This window comes from Larus michahellis, chromosome 9 (genome assembly GCF_964199755.1).
Source record: "Larus michahellis chromosome 9, bLarMic1.1, whole genome shotgun sequence".
Lineage (NCBI taxonomy): Eukaryota > Metazoa > Chordata > Aves > Charadriiformes > Laridae > Larus > Larus michahellis.
Genome location: NC_133904.1, coordinates 36,397,205 through 36,421,707, shown reverse-complemented (window position 1 = coordinate 36,421,707; position 24,503 = coordinate 36,397,205). Strand labels below are relative to the sequence as shown.

Below are 24,503 nucleotides of genomic sequence, written 5' to 3'. Positions count from 1 at the left end.
GGCGGCGCGAGGAGCGCATTGTTTAGTTCAGGGTAGCGGCTGTGCTGAAGCCAGCCGTGTGATGGATGCAGGTGAAGCCAGGGTGGGTCCAGCACCTGCACGGATAATACATGACTTTATCGCAGGCATGCTTTAGGGTTTCGTTTTTCTAATAGAAAAACATGAGGTGACTTAGTTTTTAGAATTTAAATTAAAGCACAATTTGGAGGAAGGAAAGGGGAAAATTAATTTTCATGCAGTAGCTGCTTAGGACAGCAATACATGTTTTAGCAGTGCAAATGAAGATGTAGATAAGTGCACATTGTTACTGTAAAGCATCACAGACTATATTTTGTTACTGATGCTATGCAGTTTTGCCCATGGAAAAGTATCATGTGCATACTTTTTTCCACCCAGCATTTGTTACTCTGGCTTAATACAAAATTTAAGTAACTTCTCAAAATTCACTGCTCTGTAGGAAGAAAGATATCTGCGGTGTTGCTACAGAATACATTTTAGGGGCAAAACCTGGTGACTTATGGAAAGATGAGACAAATATTTGTTATTCGCTTAGATACTATTTTTAGTTCAATTTTGTTTTATTTGACATGTTTCAATCCATGACATGCTTTGGATTTGTTTATATTTGAAAGGTACCAAGTCCCATTCTGAATTTGAGTTAGAACTCCATCAGTTGCGCTGGAGCTGTGCCTATTTTCACTGGCAGGAAAAATGGCTCAGTGAACTCAAATTACATAAGAAATATCACTTAAAAGGTGTGCTTTTTCCAGACTGCTGAGGAACAGCAGATGTATTTTATTACAAATGAAAGCAGTGCTGTATTTTATGGGTCATACACATAAGGCCAAATTCTGGCTGGCAGTTAACATTTATCCACATGCCAGAAAATCTGAAATTTGAGGAGGAACACTGGCAGGGAATTTTTGCTTTCATATCCAGTTCTCATTCCATGTTCCCACAGAGAAACACTCATCAGGTACTGGGACCAGGACCCTGGAGTAAGCTGGTCTCTTTAGTTAAATCTACCCAATTAACCGAGACCTATAGTTAGCACGTCATTCCCCAGCCTGCTCTCTTTTGTCAGTGGTGGGAAATAAGCCCCTATAGAAGGTGACTTAATCTACCTGGGTGTGTAATAGGGATTTTTATATGCCAGATCAACATTAACAATTTTTTTTAATATCTATTAAATAGTTAAATGATGGTATCTAGTGGTGGTTTCCTGTAGTACCTTTTACTTCAGGATTTCCAGACATTTAAAACCATTTTTGCAAATAAATTTCGAAGTCCACCTCTCTTTGGAGGGAGGATTATTTCCCAGAAAAAGGATGCCCAGGTGTGCAGAATAATGGCTTCCATCAATTCATGCTCTTATATCCTGCTGGTTAAAATCTAGAAAAGTGAAATCCAGCTTTCTCTCCACTAGTTTATAAATGAAATTGCAATTTTGATTATTTTTCTCTGCTTTGCTCCTGTTTTACATATAGATTTCCAAAATTTAGCTGTTTGATTTTAATTAACCTATTTTTCTTTACCAGAAGAATCTCACCACTTAATTCCTGCCTGCATCTCTTTTAAGTTAATTTATTTGTGATAACCCCATCAGTCTATTGGGAATATAAATCAGCTGTGTGGGTCAGCAGCCACTTGGTAAATGAGTGCCCAGCTGCTAACAAACTCTGCCGCTACCATGTACTACGTCCTGGCTGCCTGCGGGCTTCTAAGTGGAAATGAAAGTGTTTAGTATTGACCTGTGAATCCCAAGAGGCCAAAGGCCTTTCTTCCATCCTGTCCCACGTTGGGATTGCAGATATCCTCTGTTCGCTTGAGGGCTGTGCTCTGGGGAAGGCAAAAAGGCTGGAGGAATGTCTCATGCAGTGGAACAAGCCAGGGGGGGTTTGTGCATCAATCAGCAGCAGGGCTGTCCGGCGCTGAATTACTGGAATTTGCACAAAATGTGCTGGGACTCTTTTGTGGACTGTGTCTATCAGGACTTTATTTTGCTTGGGATGCTTATTTGGGGGTCTCTTTCAGGGAGAAAAAATATGGCACTTGTTACAATCTCGTTAAATTGCCGTATCTTGGAAACAGTCTGGCATCTTGACGCTTTTCCTGAGACTTTATTTATTGATGTTTGTTTAAGCACTGAAAGGCAGGTGAGCAAGGGGCTGTGGAACTTCACCTGGTGAATGATAACTGCAGGAGACCAGAAGAGCTGTGTCTTTAAAACAACCACAGAAGAAGCAGTAAGACTCACAGGGCTTTTTCGTGTCTCATTGATGTTGCTTCTCCTTGAGGGTAAGTGGAAACAGCATCTTTCCTAAATATAGTTCCAGCTATGTAAAATTGAAATATGCAGCTCTGGACTCAGTAAAACTGCTCCGTCTGTGAGCTGTGCTGGCAAGTTAGCCGATGCTGGCTTATATGTTTATTTTGGTAGCATCACTGCAGCTGAATTAACCCCAAAGAGGGCTGCAAGCTTTAATTTCCCTCTGCTGTTTATGTGAGACTGGAAACCCTTGTTTTGCTATGAATGTGGAGTTTTATTCATCAAAGCTGAAGTTCTTCACTTTATATTAAGGCAAGTGGTATAGCTCTAATTGACTTTTCATGCTTTTCATGTATTAGGCTGTTCTGCAAACTCTCAGGCCTTACTATACCCAGCTGTAGGAAGCCCCATTCAGGTTTCAGGAGTTGTAAGGCAAAGCATATGCTTAGAGTTTCCTGTGATGGAAATGCACCCACAGAATATTGCTGATGTGTAAGCTCTGACTTACTGTTTAGGGTTCCTTGACCATCCTCAATAAATTTCTTGTTTTGTGCAATGATATAACTTGTTAATACTCTGTGTTGCTATTTTTTGTTCTCATTTCCCATCTGTAGTGACTACACGCTTCTGCTTTCCAGTGCCAAATTCGAAAGACATGCTGACCATTTACTTGCTCTGACCATTTACTTGCTCTGTCCATTGCTCAACCATATAAAGCTGGTGTTTCAATAATTAATTACTACTCTGAGATGTAACAAAAGTTAACAAAGAAGAGTGGGAGAAAGCTCAGACTCACACCTGCTCTCATTCTTTTTGTGTACATAAACTTTATTACTGCTTTGTTTCAAATGAATAGTATTTGTGAACTTAATGGAACAGGGAACATAACTGCAAACTAATATCCAAAAAGTCTCATCTTGAAGTAAATAAATTAACAGATTCTGTTTATTCTTATTCTTCTTTCGTGTGAGTTGAGTTACAAAAAACCTTTCCTGGAACAGAAAATGGAAGTTTTAATGTTGCATATACAAAAATTGTGCAAGTTAAACTTAAAATGTTATGCCTGGCTATTTGCACTGGTGGTGTTTGAATGTTCAGAAGGGAAGCCAACAAAATTCTGCTTCCCTTTGCTAACCATTCACCGCGCGAGCCCAGCTATTAAACATATAGTACAGGTCACTGATCACAGGCAATGCCATTGCATTAAAATGGCTTTTGGACAGATTTATTGAATATTTTTATATAACAAATGCAACCTAGGAAGTATCCACCTGCTTATGTTTATTCCACAAGAAGAAACCAAAGCCTGTATTCGGCAGATAAAGGACTTCAGAGAAAGTAGATATTTAATGGGGCACCTCCAGCCTCCCTTGGAGCACATCGCAGTGCATGGGACTAGCATGTGGGCGTCCAGAGAGCGCAGTGTGGTTCTCTGTAAGCCAATATATGAGGACTGATCGCCACACTGTGTTGAAATCCCTGAATTAAAATATCCCTGATATCACTAGAAATTATACAATCTTCAGGAGACAGGATGTGCTCACACCTCTGTCTGAGGTGAAGAATTATTGTGCTTGTGTGTATTGGGTCTGCTACAGCTTTATTACAAGACATTTACAGTCCTAAGTTTTAATGCAGGTGGCACTGCAGTTTGCTTGCTGTAATCACACTGATTCACTTTCCTCTTTGTCTTTTGCTTTATTTGGGGATTACAGAACTATCATGACAACAGTAATATTCAGCATTTGGTTTGTCCAGGCTTGTGTAATTTCCCAGTGGGTGGGTAGCCGTTTGGTCAGGGGACTGGGAGAGTTGAGTAAACAAGCAGAAAATGGTGAATGAAATTAGTTTCTTCCATCCTCCCGCACAGCTGAGGCTGTGTGTGAGCATGAAGGCAAGCACCAAGAGCAGCAAAGGAGAGGAGGCAGCTGATACCACTCAACCTTCCCAGCAGTCAGACCACAGCTGAGGAAAGGATGGAGGTTTGCAAAAATGTTGAGGTGACCCATGGGCGTGACCATGCTCATCCTTCTAGGGCAGGTCTCTGCAGGAGTTTGTTCCTCCCACTGTGAAGTACCTTCCAGTATTGTTATATGTAATGCTTAGAGCAGGAAAAATCTTCAGCTGTGGTCTCACGAGGAAGGTTTGAAAGCTCCTTGGAAGTCCTATTGGTTTGGGCTCCTAATTAATGAGAAACAACTTCCATGTCATGGTTGATTCAAGGAGACTTCCTCTGGTTGGACTTAGCCTCTGAATTTCTTAGACTGACCCCACTGTACAGCACCATAACCTGGAGATTTTCTGCACAGATTTAAGGATTTCACTCTAATTTGATCACCTAAAAAGTAATGAGTATTAAGAGTATTATTTCATGGAAGAAATCTCGTCATGAGTGTGAATCTGATTTGCAATTGTGGGAGTTCTGGATGTGTCTCTGGGAATTAAAAATTTGGAGTTTAAATCAGAAAAATAGTTTTTAGATTACCAAGAAGGACAAGTATTAATTGTTTTATTGAAGCCACAGTTACAGGCTTCTCCAGTTATAACGATGAAGAAAAATATTAAAGGCCGTTTAGTTTACAAGTCATTTAAGCAATTGCTCAAAGTGTTCAAGCTGTTACTGACAAAAGCAGTATCCAAACAGAAGTTGGTGCCAAAATGCTTAAAGTGGTACTCAGCCTGGAATTGCCCTATAGGAATTCTTTAAGACCATGAGTATTAGGCAGTTTTTAAATGTAAAGCTATAGTGCAGTCTGGTGCAACTCTGCTGCCTGAATCCTGCGTTGCGGGGGAGCGTAACCAGGTTGCTGTGTTTGCAATGAGAGCAGTATGGAAACTATATGGAAGCTGTATGGAAAAAGTGTAGGTGCAAGGCAAGGACAATGTGGATCTTTTGGATGTTCCTAATATTGATGTGGGAGGGAGTATTTGCCAAACTGTCTCCATTTAGGCAAGGTATTAGCGATAAATCTGTGATTTTCAAGTTGGTGAAATGTTAAGCAATGAAGCACAAAATATAGCTTGTATACATTCTCTGCAACTTCCTGATGATGAGAGTGTGGGTACAGAGAATGTCTTATTTTGATTTATTCTTCTTTACTCATTTCTTATCAATATTGAATTTTTCTTATTAATATTGAATTTCCTTACTGTAATTTTGTTCAAATTCTTGTTAAAACTAGATTTTTGAATGAAGTCCCTGATGTTAAATTAAAAATCCATTCTTACCTGGGCTCTGTGGGGTGCCTATGAGTTAAGCAGCACAAAATTCATCCAGCTCAGTGCAACACAAAGTTAGTTTCTCAATATATTCGTGGCCTGTGATATACTGAGGAAAAACTCACACCATGGCTTTGAATTTTAGGGGCTTTTCCATTCCTGCTGTTCAGAATAGCTGTGAGTGCAGTCCTTCCCACCAAGGGAAGTGTGATGAGGGGCCTGGTCTTAATTTCAGTTCCAATTAAATCTTCTTGCTAAGCTGCCTGTCTGCTTTACGTGTTTTCTGTGTTTGCTTGCAGGATTGCATATGCATGGAAATACGTACTCTTCTGTCCTGGCTTCTTCAGAAAGAAGATCAGTGTTTTATGCACAGACTTCACTTGGCCTATTAAAATGTAATGGAAAATGCAGGCAGTGAGGAGGAGAAACTGAAAAATAAGGTGATTATATGTGAAAATATAAGCACTTTCCATTCTGATGGGGGAAAAGAGATTTTGCACATTTGTAAATGAGAATGGCTTTCTCCTTCAAATTTTAGATAATGCATGTAAATAAATGGCTGTTCTGATGTTAGTGGGCAATATCATATTTACATACCAAAGGTAGATATCATTAACACTTAATATTTTATCTTTTCACAACAAGCTGATTACATGCAGTGTACTGGTAACTTTTTAGGAGCTTTTCTATGTGTGTCCCACAGCTTTTGTTGGAGAGCTGTATCAGTTACAGTGTAGAACCAGCTCAAATGAGGACGTATATCTGAATTTTTTTGGCGTGAGGGGTGGAGAGGGAACCAAACTGCCATTCTGGTTTATCTTTTTTGGAGAGGCTCCTGGATATTAATTTGCTTGTGGAGCAGGATGCTTTTAATGAACTCCGTTGGCTGCTTTGTGCAAAAAGGAAGATTTTTTTAGGGTAAGCAGAAGAAGGGTAAACTTGGAAAAGAGGGGGTAAAAAAAAGGTGATAACACTAAAACGTCATCTGGGTGATCCCAAAAATCATCTGGATTATCTCTAAACAAAATTCCTGGGGTTCAGCATGGCACACCAAAGAGTTTCCTCAGAGGAAGTCAAGAGCTCCTGCAGAAGTAATCCACTGTATTACTTCTGGGACTCCCTGTGGTCAGAAGGTAAGTGTTCCCCCGGGGGAAAGATGCAGAAATCATTTGTCTTCTGAGAACTACATGAGGTGAAAAACTGATTGCTATATCCTGCCTATAGTATCAAAGTCAAAAAGTCTTGGAAATGGATGTTGGTAAGGGATTAGATCTACTCATGGTTTTTGAAGAGTGGGGATTTACAGAACTAGACTTGTTCTAGGTCGGCCAGAAGTGGTAACGCAGTGAGAGCCAAAATAATTTTTGGAAAGAAGGCACAGAAGGGCAGTTTATGTTTGAAGGATTACTAGTGTAGGGGAGAGCATCCCTGCTGTGCTGCCGGCAGCCGTGGCTCTGTTGCTGCGGGGTGAGCAGTGCTGCTCGTGTTTGGGTGATGGGTGAATAGCTAGGAGGAATGCAGAGGAGCATTCACGGTGCCTACAGAGGCAAAGTTTGAAAGTTAACAGAGACAAGAATGGGCTATTTTCCAAAATCAAATTACCTATTTAGGGCACTATGCACAATCAAAAGGCATCCTCTCCTTTAAGAGAAAACAAAAACATGCTGAGAATGGACACGATGTCTCTGCATCTAAATAGTTTCAGGAAATATTAAGCTTTCATAGTATAGAAATAGAGAAAGAAGCTTTAGCCTTTCTGAGGTCAGTAAACAAGACAAGTATTTATTTGAAAATCTCTTTATTCTTGACACAGATCAGGAAACCACAGGTAGAACTGCTGTGGCCAAAGGTAGCCCTGTCCCTGCGGGGGCTGCTGGCCCTGGGGTTTGTGCTTTCTTCGGATGCCACGCATCTGGCGTTTTCTTCTATGAAAGAAAGAATTCTGCTAGGATTACCTGAATTACACTGAGGAGTGGAAATTGGTGGGAGTCCCAGTGGTGGGAAATCTTGCAATCCCTTTGCAGTGAGAGGAAAACCTCCGATGAGTTTTGAGCTTGGCAAATTTTTTTGGGAGGATTATATTATGTGGTTCTCTGGGCTGGGTATTTTTGGGAGGCCCCAATCCAACACAGGATTTTCATGTGTTATTAACTGTAAGCTATGAAACCTTGAGTGATTATAATTGAGTAAATTCTTAAATGATTTCTTGATATGAGGCCCAGATAATTTGGAAAGTTTTTGCGGTACTGTAGCTAAAAGGTGCACTGCAAATTATTTTTCTTTCCCCTCATATAAGGCATGAGCTTGTTCAGAGTTTCTTTCATAAATTTCAGTGGTTGATCTATGAATTTCAGGAGGTGATGGAAACTGAGATTTAATTTACAATATTTATGTTTTTTAAATGATACATATATTCATAGTGAAAAGGAGGAGTATACTTAGAAGTAATTACATGTCAGGAAGGTAAGAAGAAAGATTTCACATCTTTCCCTCTCAAAGTAAGTAAAGAAAAATAATTTGTTGCCATTGACTAAGGAGTATAAGGAGTTAAAGCAATTAATTTAATATAACGTTTTCATTGCAGGAGCCTGAATTGTGGTCACTGTTATTGTATCACACAATACTTTGTTCTTCTCGTAGTCCTTTTCATTCCAGCAGGACCAAGGTACCCGTTAATACAGTTATAGGGATCAGATTCTAGCCTGGAAACCTAAAAATGTGGGAAAGCACATTACATTAGAAAAAAATGAAAGCATGTCAATAAATGTACGATCAAATGGAACTCACATTAAAAAGTGGCTCGATAACATCAATAGCCATTACAAGAGGAACAACATGTGTTGTGTTGTCATAGAACTTTGGGAAAACATTTTGTCTTTGGCTTTTCATTTATTTATAACTAATATATATATCTAATATATAACTCATAACTAATATATAATGATACATGTAAGAATTTAAGGGGAGGAGCAAGCTTATTTACATAGAACTTTAGGGTAAAACTATGCAAAACAGAAAAATGAGGAGTTTCAAAATCCTAAAAGCAACCTCGAGGTTCTCACTGTGATGAAATATGATGTCCAAAGTATTTGCAAAGAGCCTTTTGTTATCCTTGCACAAGTCTAGGTACAGCGAGCTGATAATTGGGCCAAGAAGGGCAATCCAGCTTTTAAGGAGATGCTCGAAGCTTTGCAGGATCAAAGGCACTTTGCAGAGAGAGGCTGCACTGATCCGTCTGCACAGAGCTTGTTGAAGGGTTGCAACCATCAATATGGAAAGGAGCAGAGAAGCAAGTGAAGCATGGTCATTAAAAACTCTGCGCAAGGTACTGGATCAGGCTCTTTTCCCCTCTGTTAACATTTGTTTTCCTTAAGAACCGCAGTTATGCTCTGTTCAGACAGAGGTTTGGTGAGCAGTTAAGGTAAATAAGTATGATGCATTGTCTTTTCACTTCACCTTTTAGCTGTTGCTTAGTCCTTAAGGTCTTGATTTTATAAGTTAACTTTCTTCAAAAAATGGAGCATATTTTAATGTTATCCTCTCCGTTGACCTTCCTCAGATGCTGTCCCAACTCTGCTGTTTATTTCTGGTTCCATTATCAAATAGATATTGATTCTACACACAAAAACATTTTCCAGACAGTGCTATTGAGCTCAATGTTGCAGGTCTTTTTTTCCGTCCAAGACAAATGTTTCATTTTTGGCTTAAGGTAAATGCAAATGAATACTAACTTTCTCACCTGTCTCCTGAAAATAGCAAAAATCAAAATGTATGGTGGTGGAGGGGAATGGGAGGTTGGCAAAAACCTCCTTTTCTATGTCACCACATGGAACAAGTCTTCAAACTCCCAAGTTCAGCCCCAAATATTTCAGCAGAAAGAGTGAATGTGATGGTTTGTCATGCAAGCACAGGCTCAGAACTGCTTCCACTGCACTTAGTTATGGCTGAGTGGTTTCTTAATTACTACTTAATTGCAGTTAAGAGCACTGTATTCTCCCTTCTTCACAGTAACAAGGGATCCTACCTCCTCACCTCTTCCTGTCCTCCCCATCCCAGACCCTGTAGAATTGAACTATGGAATAAAGATGGAGAAACCCTTGTGGGATATCTGTCTTCCAAGTATCTGTCCTGCTGTTTTGTTTATTTTTTAAATATACAAAGGGAAAAGTGTCACCAAGTTTAAAAAGCTTAGTTTGCTAGAAGACCACTCTAATGAAAGGAGCATTGCTTTGCTTTAAAGTCAGCAAGCGTGGTAAAGGCACAGTGTAAATTCAAATTAACCATGGTAAAATACAAAGAAGTCACTCCTAGAGTGTATCACTGCGTCTCTCCTGTCTACTGAAGTTTATCCTCCTTCTGCTCATGTGGTAGCGAGAAACTGTGGAATAATTACTAAATTGGCCAAGAATACAAAAGTACAGCATTGTTCACACATTAAGGAAAGTCATAAAATCAAGAGGCTTCTGAGGTAGAATACAGCTGCAGCTGGCACACGAAGAATGCAACGTCTGCGATTCCCTGTATAAGGTTGTTTGGGAAACTACACAAGGGATGGAACGGAACACGCTCGTTCCGTGGCCTTCCCTTGTGACGAATAGCAGATATGGGAACGAGATGGTACCACAGAACAGATAAGCAGCCTACACGCTACCTGAGCCAACATTTCATCACATTTTGATGAAATGCTGTCCTTTGTGCAAACTTTGCTCATTATAATGTCATTATAATACCAAAACACACCTCCATCCCGAAAGCTACCCGCCTCCAAGGTGTGACCAGTCCTTCTTGAGTCTGCGCCCTGAATTTCTCGTAAACTATACCTTTAATTGTGAAATGAGAGAATTTTACACCAATCGTAATAAAAGTATGTATGACTAAAGTCACTCAAACTTCACCTTGAAGATTACAAATAAATAGTATAAAAATAGCCCGAGAGATGGGGGATACCCAGGGAAGACACCATCGCAAAGAATTACATCACTGATTTCTGGGATCAGTCGAGGGGCTGAGCCTTTCTTCCCCCCCATAGGGGCGCCTTTGGGTAAGACTTAGATGATACCAAGTGTTTCCTCGGGGAACTTAGAAATTTCTCTAGAGAATCTCTATCCTATATTTATAGCCAGGCTGTATTGTTTATAACTTTGTCGTGCATTTTGTATACTTAACAATATCTTTATTTGCATGTGCTTTGTGGACAGTGTATTTATCACCAGCAATCCGAAGAACCTGTATATCTGTTGTTTAAATAAACTGCACTTTGTTTTTAAGTAGCTAGTCATTTTGGTTTCTCACTGAACGCGACCAAAGACTTGAGAGCGACCGTGCTAGTTCAGGAGCACGACTAGACTGAAGGTGCAGTCCACTATTAGTGTATCCAAATCGTAATAGTTTAATACATGTTAAACGCGATTGGACTGATAGTGCTGAATTGGGCATCACTCAGAATTTAAACCCAGCCGCACCTAGCCTCCCACCTCGGTGAGGAGTGTTAGAAAGCAAGGGGGTTTATCTTCTGCCAAAACTGCTTGGCCCCTTTTCACGCAACAGAAACCCAGGATCTGTGTCTGCATGATGTTGAATTCTGACTTTGCAGCAGCAAAGTGGGTCGACAGCTTGTTATTGGCAGCTTAATTTTGGTGTCGTTTAGGCAGCTGAAGAGAAACAAGTAGGCCATCGATCAGTCTAGCAACAGCCTGGGGCCTCCATATTTTAATTACATGTGTTCTTTGGACCAAATTCATCCCTGTTGAAACATCATCAACTTAAACGAAACTCCACAGTGGAGGAATTTGGCCCAATATGTTTTTTTTCCTATATTATTAATACATCTGATACTGGTGCAAATAACATTTCTTCAGGGAAGCATCTGCAGGAGGAGCCTCTGCCTGTTTGGGCACATGGTGCCAAAGGGTGCGATTCTTCAGCAGAGTCTCCCAGCTGGAAACTAATGGACCAGGGAGGAGAGTCAGAGTGAGGTGGAGCGGTTGCTCCTCTCTTTGCAGCAATGAGGGTGAGCTGAGCTCCGCTGTCTCCAGCAGTGCTACCAACCACTCGCCTTCAGCAGTGAGAGTGGGAGCAACCAAATCCCCGTGGCAGACGGCTTCCAGGGCAAATGGAGGGGCAGAAACCAGGATCCAAAGCTGCAGCTGCTGTCCTAGCTGGGTCCTTGCTCTCCTCCATCCTCCAAGCCACCAGGGTGAGAGCCCTGCAGGGCTCCCCAGTGATGCCGCTGCTGGGAGACGTGATCCCGGAGAACATCAGCTGGGCTGCTGAGGAAGCCCAGGGCAATGAATCCTCAGAGCACGCGTTTTTCTCTCCGGATTATCAGCATGTTCAAGTCCCCTTTGAAATCACACTCTGGATCATGCTTGCATCCTTGGCCAAAATAGGTAAGGCATCTTGAGAGGGTGAGGAAGGATGGGAGTCGTCTTGGTGATGGTGTGGAGAGGGGTGGCCTTTGCTTCACCTCTTTTCCAATCTTGGAGCCTGAGATAAGATGCCAAGTCCTAAGGATGCACGTATTGTGTGCCAGACATACTGCACGTACGGAAAATAACTACCCAGTTGCATTTTAGTTTGGAAATTATGGTTTTCCATCTAGAAGTTTACACCTGTGCATGGTGTTGCTATTAGTAGGAAAACTGCCGGGGTTTCCAGGAATTTTATTTAACTGCAGTATACACCAAGGTGTGTATTCATCTTGATTAGCTTGCCAGCTAAACTACGTGCAGGTTGTCCACTGACATCTTCATCTTAAAATGAAGACTCCTTGGACTTAAAAAAGGGTGCTGCATCTGGCCAGCTACAAGGAATAATTCAGTCCATGTGTGGGGTGTTATACAGCCTAAAATAAAATCTCTCTGCATTCAAGGAGATTATCTGTGTAATGACGCCTAAGAAATTACATTTTGTATAACTTGGACCTATCTTTTTTTTTCCCCTGCAAAACTGGGCATAGAAAAGTGGAAATTATATATTCTTTTGTTTTTATTCTCCAGGAATTGTGATCACTTCTGTTAAATTACTGCAATAAAAGTTATTTTATAGCATTTTTTCTTTTATTTTTTTCCTCAGAAGGGAGAAGTCTCTGAGATTCATTTAGATCAGAATTTCTTTCAGATGGAAATGGTCTTTTCGTTTGGCTATTCTGCATATTATATGATGAGATCTCAACTCTATTAACATGCATGAAGAAATAATAATGATCACAGATTTTTTTTTCTTATTATTCCTATTCCAGTTGGGTCTGTTTCAATTTCTTTCTTTTAATAACCCACCTTGAGTACTTGTGGTGGTTGTCAGCATTTCTAATGTTGGGCATTGCACAAGGCTGGCTTGATTGAACTTTTTTCAATGTTGCCTTTAGCTTTAGTTGTTAATTATTAAATAATATTAAAAGTGGCACCATTTATAATTAAAGACAATACTTTCTGACATTTTTTTTGATGCATAGAATCTGTATTGTTTTTAAAATTAGCAATTGCTATTTACATTAGTGTTGAAGATGGCCTGTTCACTGCATTACATCTAAACGCTTTTTTATTTATGCAGATTATTTAGTTTTTCTATTTTTGTATTACCTAAAAATGTATCTTTAACCTTATGCTATGATGAAAAGCAGTCTCAACAAGCAGTAGAACCAACAGTAATATTAGAAAGTTTGGTATTTCCAGTAATCTTTCAGATTTTCTAGCCAATTTCTGATTGAGCAACTTCATCTTCATTGTGTGCATTTATTACTACTACTCCAAAGCCTGCTGAAGGACTGAGCAGGGGGAGCTTCCTCGCCCTAACAAGGACCTGGTTGGTGCTCTTCAGCCAGTTTGGGCTGATGAGATAATACTTTTTTTTTTTTCTATTTATCCCATTACAGGGTTTCATCTATATAACAAGCTGCCTTCTGTTGTTCCCGAAAGCTGTTTACTGATATTTGTAGGACTCATCATGGGGGGAATCATCTACGGCTTGAACGACAAGTCACCACCTGTTATGGACAGTGACATCTTTTTCCTCTACCTGCTGCCACCCATTGTCCTTGATGCAGGGTACTTCATGCCCAGCCGTCCCTTTTTTGAGAACATCGGCACTATCCTCCTCTACGCAGTTGTGGGGACAATATGGAATGTGTTTGGGATCGGCTTTTCCCTGTATGGGATCTGCCAGGTGAAAGCCTTTCGCCTGCAGGACGTGTCGTTGCTCCACAACCTACTGTTTGGCAGCCTGATCGCCGCCGTGGATCCCGTGGCAGTGCTGGCAGTCTTTGAAGAGATACACGTCAATGAAAAGCTACACATTTTGGTCTTCGGTGAATCGCTCCTGAACGATGCAGTGACGGTGGTAAGGACTAGCCTTTATTTTGAGTTTTTAATGTTCAGAGGAAGGATGCTCTGGTGCTGAGAGTTTCCCTGCAGAGGAAAAAGGCATCAACAGCCTCTTCTAGCACAGGACTCCTGGTCCTCTTCTCTGACCTGAGGCCCTCAGAAGCTTTCAGGTGAACATCTCTTCTATTGTATGTCTGGAGACAGAAATGCATGTGAGTGCCACAGCGCTCCCCTGGTAGGAGCCTGACCTCCAGAGAAGGATGCTGACCCTGCACTGGCAGAAATCCCAGCAATGTATTTTAATGTCATTGCTACATATGGCCATGTCTGATGAATATCTTGTTAATGGGTGTTTTTCCTCTTTAATTTTTCATCCAGGTGCTCTACAAGCTATTTCGATCTTTCTGTGAAATGCCAACCATCAAAACCGTGGATATTTTTGCTGGAGTTGGAAAATTCTTTGTGGTTGGGCTAGGAGGAGTTTTAGTAGGTCTAACTTTTGGGATGACCGCCGCCTTTACCACGCGATTCACCAAGGATATCCGTGTCATTGAACCGCTCTTTGTCTTCCTGTACAGCTATCTTTCGTACCTCACCGCTGAAATGTTTCACCTTTCGGGGATTGTGGCGTAAGTATATTCCAGCATCTGATCTGTCCAGGAAAGCTTTTTGGCTATATTTACTGAGAAGTATCATAAAATGTTTTAACATAAATTTGCGTAGTTGGAAATCTGGGTATGGCAGCAATGTATATAAAAGCCTGTGGAAGAGCTGAGAGTTGTAACCCCATTTCACACATTACACAATTACACATCAATGGTAATAGCTGCAAGTCACGAGCAATCCAGATGACTACTGCAGGGCAGGCTTCAGACAGCTGATTGGTTTGTGCAGGTGATTGAGGAATATTTATTCGAGCTCCATGTTTCTTGTTTGGAAACCCTGAATGTTCAAGCAGTGAGATGTTTAGTGGGTTTGGCAGAGCCAGAAGGGGCCTTCTTGGCATATTTTGTTATTTTCCATGCATGGCCCAGTCAAAACTAACACTTAGATGTGGTGTTCAGTGATATGGTGTAAGGGAGAACTTTGTAGAGTGGAGTTGATGGTTGGACTCGATGATCCCAAGGGTCTTTTCCAACCTAAATGATTCTATGATTTGAAGAGCTGCAAGGAATATTTAATCAAATCCTCATAAAGGTTTGGTCTGAGTTTACAGACATCTCTTCTAGCACCCTCGTCCTGATCTGCTGCCCTGCCTACCAGCTACCTTTGGGTGATGGACCCAGAGGCGTGCTGAGGCAGACCTTATGGTGACAGAGCAAAGTGAGTGATGGGGCAGGCATTGTGTATCCTCTACAGAGCTGAAGCCTGGAAATATTCCTACTGTTGGGGAGTTGAGGGCTCTGATGGAAATCTCTGGAGATTCAGACTTACTGCCAGAAGAAGTTCAGACACAGCTCATGAGTTTTTCTGGTCTCCTGAGTGTGAGGGTGTCATCTATCATCTCTATCTCCAGTAATGTTTGAAACCTGCTGACCAATTTCAGCCAAAGTTGTCAGAGAACAAGGTTTCAAAGGTACTAAACCCAAACTGCTTGCAGTTTACTACAGCACAGTCAGTCCTATACAGTCTTCAATCTAAAAAACGCTTTAGAGCACTTCACTCTGAAGCTTTTGTACAACCAGGTTACAGCAACGTGGGGCAAACAAGGACTGCTGGTGTCCTACAGCTGAGTCCCACGCTGTATCAGATACTACCTCATGTATTTCAATGCAACTTTTTGGATCGGTGAAGCAAAACAATTTGCTTCTGTAAATTCAGCATTTCACAAACTGTAATTTATAGATAATACAGTTAATTTTTTTTTCTTTCTACTGGGTAGGTGTTTCAATAAAATAATAATTTTGGGCCAGATCCTTCAGTTTTAAACAGGTAGCTGAGCTTTGGCTTATCTCATGCTTTTCTCTTGCAGAGCAGGTGCTGAGAAAAAAGTAGATATAATAATCCTAATAGTCAAAGCAGAGACAGATGAAAAACAGAGTGAGTCAGTCTTTCTGGTTTCTGTGGGCTGGTATCTGTTGCATTTGGTTTTCCTGCCTAAACTCAGTCAGCTGGTGCCGAGGATCACAACCAACTTTCATATTTCCCTGAAGACTATAAAGTGCACTTCTGCTGCATTGATAGCTACAGTGTAAGCAACTGTAAATCTGATAATAATGAAGATAAAAAGAAACTAAAAAAGTTAAGTCAGGTACCAGCTAGAAACAGGAGTATCAGGGAGATCTATTTTAAAACTAGTGGTACTTTTTGGATAGAAACCATTCCTATATCTTGCAGATTTTGTTTCCTTGAATGGTTAATAGGAGCAACATTCTAGCATTCTGAAAACAATCCTAGCTTTGGGAATAGGTTAAGAGAAAGCCTATTTATAGGAGTGTAAGACAGAACAGTGAAACAAATACGCTGCATAATCATCATGGAGCAGAAAACGTTCAATCCTAATGGTGTCTCCTTCTATCAATCACAATCTGCTGTACCCATTATGGAACCCATTTTCTATTCTTTTGAATAATGCATTGTTTCTAAAGCAAAACAATTGCAAAGGCAGCTGATTCCTGCACTGCTGGTCTTATAATTGCCAAATTATAAATGCCTCTTTTATATATCTTGATTTCACACAATTCATTCGTTTGTGATCAGGGAATACTGTATTATAAGAAGCAGATCTTGGCAGTTTGTTTCTTTGAAAAATAACTTGATTGCCAAAACAGTCAATTCTACATAGTCCAAAAAAAAAGTAGTCTGTGAATGCAACCCAATCTGCTAACCAGTTCTACAAATGCTTTTTAGTTTCAGTTTCTTTTTTTCTTTTTTTTTTACCCTTGCCCTGGTGGCAGTGCCCTTCTTTGAAGTTGACGGAACAGGTCAGGTTTATTCCTTGTGAATCTGATGTGAACCCATATCTTTTTCCCAAGAAGTATTCCCAGACCATGGCTCTGGAAGTCACTTGCCCATAAATACTTGTTTGATTTCTTAATTCCTAGCTGCAACTATTTTATCCACTATTTATTAAGGCAGATACAGAAGCAGAAGAATTTATTATTTTCTTTTTAGCCTGTGATGCAGTCCCTGTTACTTTTTCTGGCTCAATGCTTTATGCAAAGTGGGTCAATCTAAAAAGGATAAATCAAAAAAGAGTTATTTCAGAATATTTTAAAGTATTGGTACATTTCCTTAGGAGATGAAAGGTGTGAACTCAAACAGCACTAGATGAAAAAAGGGATTTGAATTGGTCTCATGCTGCTGGATAAAATGGGATCTCTTTCCCCAGTAAGAGTATCGTGGCTTTTCTGAGTGTGACCTTTCGTATCCTGTACTTTTACTACAAGTCCTCTCCCTGAAGACCTGTTTTAATTTCAGACAAACCCAATTGTTTCTTTCTCCTTCAAAAAAAGTATGTTTTTTTTTCATGGCAAAGAGGAAAACCAGTAAAAACTATTTTTAAATTAAAGAAATAGAAGCGTATGTGTGTGAGTTGGGTTTTTTTTGTTTGAATGCAAATTCCGGTAATCAGTAGCTCACAGTGGGTGAAAGTACATCTTCATTTGAAAAAAAAATTTTTTTCTTCTAATTTGTTATTTGTTGTTCCAGCCAAATATCTGATAAGTATTTTCCCATAATAACATTGCTGATTTTCGTAGTGCTTTAAGTAGAGCAGAAATGAATATAGTTGTTGTCCTTTCCTTGGTCTTGGTCCAACAATAGAGGCTGAGTTGTGGCAGTGAAGGTCAGTGATGATTCACTGATGAGCCAGAAGGAAAGTGATCCTTAGTCTGCTTTTGTTAGCAGCAGTGCAGATTAGGAGCAGCAATGCAGTGGCCCACAGTGTCTTCCTGAAATAAATAAATAGCTGTGGAGGAGAAAATTGTTGTCGTTGGTTTCACACAGGTTGTAAAACCTCAACCACAGCACAGTCAGCTCCACCCATTTGCAAACTGTCCTGTTTATTGGTGCCAGGTGGCAACCCTGTTTTTTTCCATCAATGCCCAAATAATGCAAAGAATCTCCTTTGTGAAATTCTGGGGTTAAATGTGATGTTTTCACTGCAAAGCAGTACTTGCATGGCTGTTTTCTGAATAATTCTTAGCTGAGAGGATGCTTTATGGATAATGTGCTGTGGAGGCCACCAACTATCTTAACACCTGTTTGCATATATATGGGTCACTTACCTGTCCTGGTCACAGCTGGTGTTTAAAGTCAGTCTGCCAGACCCAGGCACACTTCTGCAAGCTGAGGATCTACTTCTTGGTGGGCTTGTCTGCATGTGATATAATGTAAAGAGAGTCACCATGATGTCCCCTGTGAAAGGAATTTTTAATGCAATAAAACTCCATGTGGCTGGCCTTACCAGACACCAATGGAAATCAGATCTCAGAAACGTAAAGCCGTTTTGTTATTGCTGGTACAATATTTAGAATAAAATGCTTCTGTGCAGGTTAAATTATAAAAAATGGAGCTTCGAATCTTTGAGCACTCAATTGTTTTGACCTTCTAAGATTGCTGGCCTGAAAATGTGTTGATTTGAAAAGCTGATGAATTAGGCTAACCATATGTACCCTGTAACTTGAAGAACCAGTTATCCATGAAAAACTGCAAGGCAGAAATTTTAATTGGTGCTGCCCACTTCTGAAGTGCCCTTGGATATGCAGTACCTGAGGTCAGATGTTCCGACTATAGCAACAGCATTTCTTGGCTCTTCGTGCAGCCTTGTGAGTGTGCTTCAGCATTTTATTGTCTCTTGGTTGCACGGAGTCAATGGCTTCCTAGCTGTGCCCAAATAATATACAGTGCAAGTCCAGTCAGGCTTAGAAATATACAGTGTGAGGTACATCGTATGCTTGAGTTTCTCCAACTTAGATTAGCTTTGGTCCCTTGGATGAAGGAGTACAGCATTCGGGCTGCTCTTAAACTGCACCAATTCTGAGTCCTACAGGAATCTGCTGTAGTAACCAGATATCAGACAAACTCACAGGAGTCCTATTTACACATTTCTCATGCTGAGAAACAAGTCTCCCGTTCCCTCAAATGTCTTTTTCTCATTCAGGCAAAATAGGTAATGTGGGCTCCTAAGCATGAAATTCTTCAGCCAAGACAGTTAGAGTTTGGCAAAGTTAAAGAACTGAAAACAGTGTATTGTGACGGGAAGATTTGGGTGTAGTTAATTGTAGGTATTGCTGTGTATCTGTGATAAGTGCAATAGATGGTGAGTTGTTAATCTGTTAAAAAACCAGATTCAGACAGTCTGGTCAACCTATATAGTATCTTATTGTCCTGTTTGTCCTACCGATGTTATTGGACTGATTCAGGAAGTGAATCACTACCCAGTGAGATGTTTGCAAACATCTAAGACTTGATGTTTATTTTTTATAAATGACAATGTGTCAATTTTGTGTGCTTAAGTAGAAAAATTTGTTGTTTCATTTTCTCAGTATCATCGCTTGTGCCATGGGCATGAAACGTTACGTGGAGGCCAACATCTCTCTGAAGTCTCACACCACAGTCAAATACTTCATGAAGATGTGGAGCAGTGTGAGTGACACCCTCATCTTCATCTTTCTTGGAGTTTCCACCATTGGAGAAAATCATGAGTGGAACTGGCCATACATTTGCTTCACTGTCATTTTCTGTCTCGTTTGGAGAGCACTAGGTATGGTGAAATTATACATTTTATTTTTTTATATGTATTATTATTTATGGGAGTGAAAAATGTGATTCCGTTAAATGGGAGAATGCTTCTGCCCGCACCATCATCCTTTCCTGCTCGCACTGTATGTGATTATCCCAGATGCGAATGCCAGGACTGAAGTGGGACACCCCAGCCGATGCTTCCCTCCTTCTCCATCACTTGCTCAATAGCAAGCCTTGCATTTTACTGCAATTTCCTAATGTTTCCTATGTTTTATTACAATTAAGTGGTTTTCTCATAAATCATTTGCTCAAATGAAAAGAAGCTCTGAGTGAGTTTGACTTTTTTTAGTTCAAAAATTCTTCATTGCACACCAAAAATCCTGTCTCTCTAAACACAGCTCTTCTGATTGCATTCTCATATTATGCAGCATGTTATTAAAGAAGGGCTCAGCACTGCAGCCAGGAAAGAAACCCCTCTTTCCATTCAAAATCCCCTTTGCATTAAATGAGAACATGCAAACCAGAAAATCATCTCACACATCTGATGCTGAATAGGGTGTCCCTTTTCTGCAGCACCTTGCCGGAGAGCCGTAGGTGTGCTGGGAGGACGTGAGCTGGGCAGGGTGGTGCACGAAGCTGGGCTGGGGAACCCCTGCTGCGGAGGCGGTGGTGGAGATTAGCCCCAGACCTGCTCAGACCCGTCCAGCAGCTCTGGACATGCTCAAGGCACTGATGCAGAAATGGGAGGCGCCCACGGAGTTTCCTTGCAGGAACTGGGGACTTTTGGGCTGACAGTGCTGGCATTAGTGTGCAAGCTGTGTTCTAGGCCTTTATTGGACCTTCCCAGTGCTCTTAAATGAGAAATGATTCTGCTGAAGCCTGGGGACTGGAATTACTTTGATATGAGAGAGAGAATCGAAAAAGCAAAATATATTTATTGCATGACAGCACTAGTACTCTACTGTTACCCAAGCAGTAGGGAGATTTCCTTCTGCTCTTTCTCAAGGTATATCTCCAGAAGAAAATATATTCTGCTCAAAGTGATTGATTGTCATCTGTTGGGGCAAAATGGCCTTCAATTAGTTTAAGGAATTCTAATAATAATTTAAGAGGAAGGATTAAATTAAGCAAAGGGCTCAAGTAAACTTTGTTCCTTTAAATCATTGGCACTGCCTGGGCTTTACAGTAGCTGCAGATGTGATCTGAGGTATCCCTTTTATTTATTTATTTATTTATTTATTTATTTATTTTTACGTTACAAAGAACCTTGAAACTGAAGGCACCAGCTCCACGGAGCTCCAGAGACGGGGAAGGTGTTGTAAGGTTCAGTTAATGGAGTTCCCTGTTCTTGAACATCCCAGCTTTTTTATTTTCTTCAAACCAGTCTGATATGCAATCAAACTTCGGATATTTTTAGTTGTACGTGTGTGGGAAGATGTCTGATATGTACATTACAAGTGCACTATTTTTGAATTTTTTTTCTTTTACAAGCACCTCTTAGAAAAGCAATAGTGATGTGGATCCAGCTAATTCCTAGCAAAAGCCAGTGACAGTCTGTGTCATCAGTTCTCAAAATGGCCATTAATCTTCAGAAAATAAGATGTTTATCATATCTGTTGGTATCAAGATCATAGCTTACTGATTTAAGGCCTGACTCTTTGTACTTTTCTGCATCTGTGTATGTATTTGCAAATGACTATAAATTACATCAATTGCTGCCTTAAATTCATACAGTATAAATCTTTGAGTGAAAGATTTGTGAAGAAACAACATTAACATAGGCAGGATATAGCTACTTATCCAAGCTACTGCTTTGAAACTTTTGGAAATTGGAAGGTAACTTGTGGCTAAATTGTTGCTGATGGTTTGCCTTGAGAGCATTTATAATCCAAGCAATTCAATCACCTGTTATCACCAATTAGCAAAATCAATTAATATTTCAATTCAGTTCTCGGCATCTGGCTCTATATCACGATACAAGTAAAGTTTCAGATGGCACATGACCATAGAATAGCACTCAAAACGTTAATTAACTAAAATCAAAATGAATGTGCTAATACATCATGTGTTGCCAGTAATTACTGTTTGTTCAGTATTTAGCTGATGCTTAACACCAAGTCACCAGGTAATTGGTATGTTCTGGCGATCCGCAGTCATGGGAGTGGGATAGCACTGAAATTTCCTGCAGAGTTCAGCGACCTTTGGTTTCCCAGCTGGACTGTGATATGCACAAGGCTGAGTTAAAAACCAAGAAGATTTGCTACAAGATGAGTTATCTAAAATTGGATAGTTGTATCAAGTCCCCAAAACTGTGGCGGGTCAATGGCATTTGTAATCTCCCAAATCAGAAATGTGTTGGGGATTAATTTTTTTCTGGCCGAATCTAATGCAAACCTGTTACATCAGGCTGGAAGAAAAATGGCGTATCAGGAATACACAACCTTGGGCCCTGGCCAGTTCCTCTTGATTGGTGTTTACGAGTTCAGTAATGTTTTACTGTAAAATAAGATTGTGAGTTTTATCTGATTGCTCTTTTTGTTTGACCCACTCCCATCTTCTTTCCTGCTTTTCAGGGGTTCTTGTGCTGACTTTCTTTGTGAACAGATTTCACGTGAACACCATCACCAGCAAAGACCAATTCATTATAGCATACGGGGGTCTCCGAGGAGCCATTTGTTTCTCTTTGGTTTTCCTGCTTCCTGACTTTCACAGAAAGAAGCTTTTCATTGCAGCAACAACTGTTGTCATCCTCTTCACCGTGTTCATACAGGTAAAAACAATCTCGATGTCACCAGCAGATGTAAAGAATGAGCATGATTTTTTCCTCAGACAAATAACAAGTACTAAAACATTGGATGAACACAATGATTTACCAGTCATTAAAAGTTTCCCTCCATCAAGCCATTAGGCATTTAAAAATTTAAAATTATTACCGAAAGAGGCAGAAGGTGTGAGAATGTGTCACACGTCCATGAGGTTCACTAGCAGTTGTTGATTTACAACATGTGCTGTAGCATTTTTAATGATAACTTGTCCCATCTTTGATCTGGTCCATCCTTATTGGGGTAGCTGTGGTGAAAATTGGGAAGAATGATACTGGCATAGTTTTCCTCTCTAAAGCAGTGCTTATACACGTTTCTTGTGAGAGCAAAACCAACCTGAATCAAAGTCTACAAATAATTTGCTGTTTGAGCAAGGTAAGAACCACTTATTATTGTAGGCCTTGTCATGAAATGAAATGCTGCCTGAGCCATGCAGTAACGAAGTTTGGTTTTCTTGATCCCAAAGGATCAGGAGGATACTGGGGATACTCCAAACCCTCTGAACATGGACAGCAAGAATTTAAAAAGAGGTTTATGATTTGGTTGTCTCAGTTTTGGTAGTTCACAAGGAGGACAATTTAAAGGACCAAATTTTGAAGGAGTGGCTTCTTAACATTTTCTGACAATGAATTCCATTTTATTGGGGCATCCAACAGCTAAAGCAACAACAGTCATTAGTTCTTTATCAAAATATTTTGTATGGGTGTCTGAGACATTTTCACATTCATGCAGCAAAGCAGCTGCAGTCATTAACTCTTCCACTGGAAAAAAAATGTTGTGTATGTTACTTGTGATAAAAGCAAGGAAAATCAGAAGCAACTAAAAAAAGTCACAGGACTTTTGATTTATTTGCCTCTAATTTTTCTTTTATAACTGATCCCTAAGCCCTGTTGCTTTTTGCTTTCTCTTTCTGCCCTAGTGATTCTTGGGTTGTTTCCTACCCAGTGGTAAAGCTTCTGCAAGTGTGTGCAGCCTGCCCACATCACGGGGTGGCCGTGGACACGTCACCTCCCCACTGCTATGGTAGGAGAGGGAGGTGGATCCTCACAGCACTGGTTGCTCTGAGGTATTGGGTTTATTGTTTGATGCACAAATGTACTATTTTTTTTTCTTCTTTTTAAAGATTGATTTCTGCTGTGGGTGTTTTTGCAAAGCCCAATTCTGTAGAAAGGCTGAAGGGGCACCTGCAGGTTGGCCTGCTCTTGGGGAGCATGTGGGAGGTGTCACATCTGCCCCCTGCCTGCAGTTGTATAGTGGGCAAGGACCCGGGCTGGTCAGCCTGTAGCTGGGGCAGGGGCAGAACTTGGTGCTGGTATTGCTCTCCTTACTAATATACTTTTATTTTTCACGGATTCTTAATTAATACCCCTCCAGGTGTACGGTGGAGAAAGGTTTTCTCTCCCTTAGGAAGTTGTAAGGAGTTCCTGTGCTTCAGGGCGGGGTGAAGCCCTGCTCGGGACGATCAGCCGCTCTCGGCATTGCTGTGACATCTAGTGGTAACAGCATTTCTGCAGCCTTCTGTGGGATGAGGATTTTGGATGTGTCTCCCTGCTCTTCTCTGCCCAGCAGCAAGTCTGCAAGGGCGAGGTTCCTTTTGGGGATTTCACCTTTTCATTCACCTGGCAAAGGCTGTCATGTTTGAAGGAGGATGTGGTGGAAAAACTGGGGTCGTGTGGTCCTGAAGTGAGGAAGGTTGATGTCTACCTGGTGTGCTCTGTCACAAAAAGTTAAGAGTGTGTCTCCATAGGCCTGAAGCAAGTGGGGTGGGCGTCTGGGAACAATGCTGTGCAGAAAAGCTCCCTGGGAGCTCCTCTGCTTAAGTGCACGAGGTTCATGCAGAGCTGCTGACCCAGGGCTGCCCTCCTCCTGCCCTCGGATGGAAGGAGCAGAGCAGCTGCTGGGGCTTTGGGAGATGGTGGGTCACGACAACAGCAGCCCCACAGCTGAGCATCACCCCATGAGAGCAAATTCCTTCCGTTTGGCCTCCCTGAACCCCTTAAGCGTGGGTCTTGGGCAATGCGGAGAATTGGGGTTGACTGTACTTCCCCACATCCACCTAATTCACACCATGAGCTGAAAAAGTGGTCAAGTCTGACATGCTGATGGGCTGGGAGCTGAGTCCTGCAGGGCAGCTGGACCAGGCACACATTTCAGACTGAAAGGAGAGAGCAGGGGCCAGGGGTG

At 40.9% G+C, this 24,503-nt stretch overlaps 1 protein-coding gene across 1 annotated transcript in view; it reads left to right on the top strand.

The window, feature by feature from the left end:
• Positions 1–11,600: 11,600 nt before the first annotated feature.
• Positions 11,601–24,503, top strand: part of LOC141749075 (sodium/hydrogen exchanger 2-like) — a 28,847-nt gene continuing 15,944 nt past the window's right edge. Inside the window, exons 1-5 of the mRNA XM_074602148.1 lie at positions 11,601–11,877; positions 13,362–13,825; positions 14,188–14,438; positions 19,299–19,516; positions 22,071–22,267. Of these exons, the coding sequence (XP_074458249.1) occupies positions 11,601–11,877; positions 13,362–13,825; positions 14,188–14,438; positions 19,299–19,516; positions 22,071–22,267 (1,407 nt within the window). The remainder of the gene's footprint in view (positions 11,878–13,361; positions 13,826–14,187; positions 14,439–19,298; positions 19,517–22,070; positions 22,268–24,503) is intronic.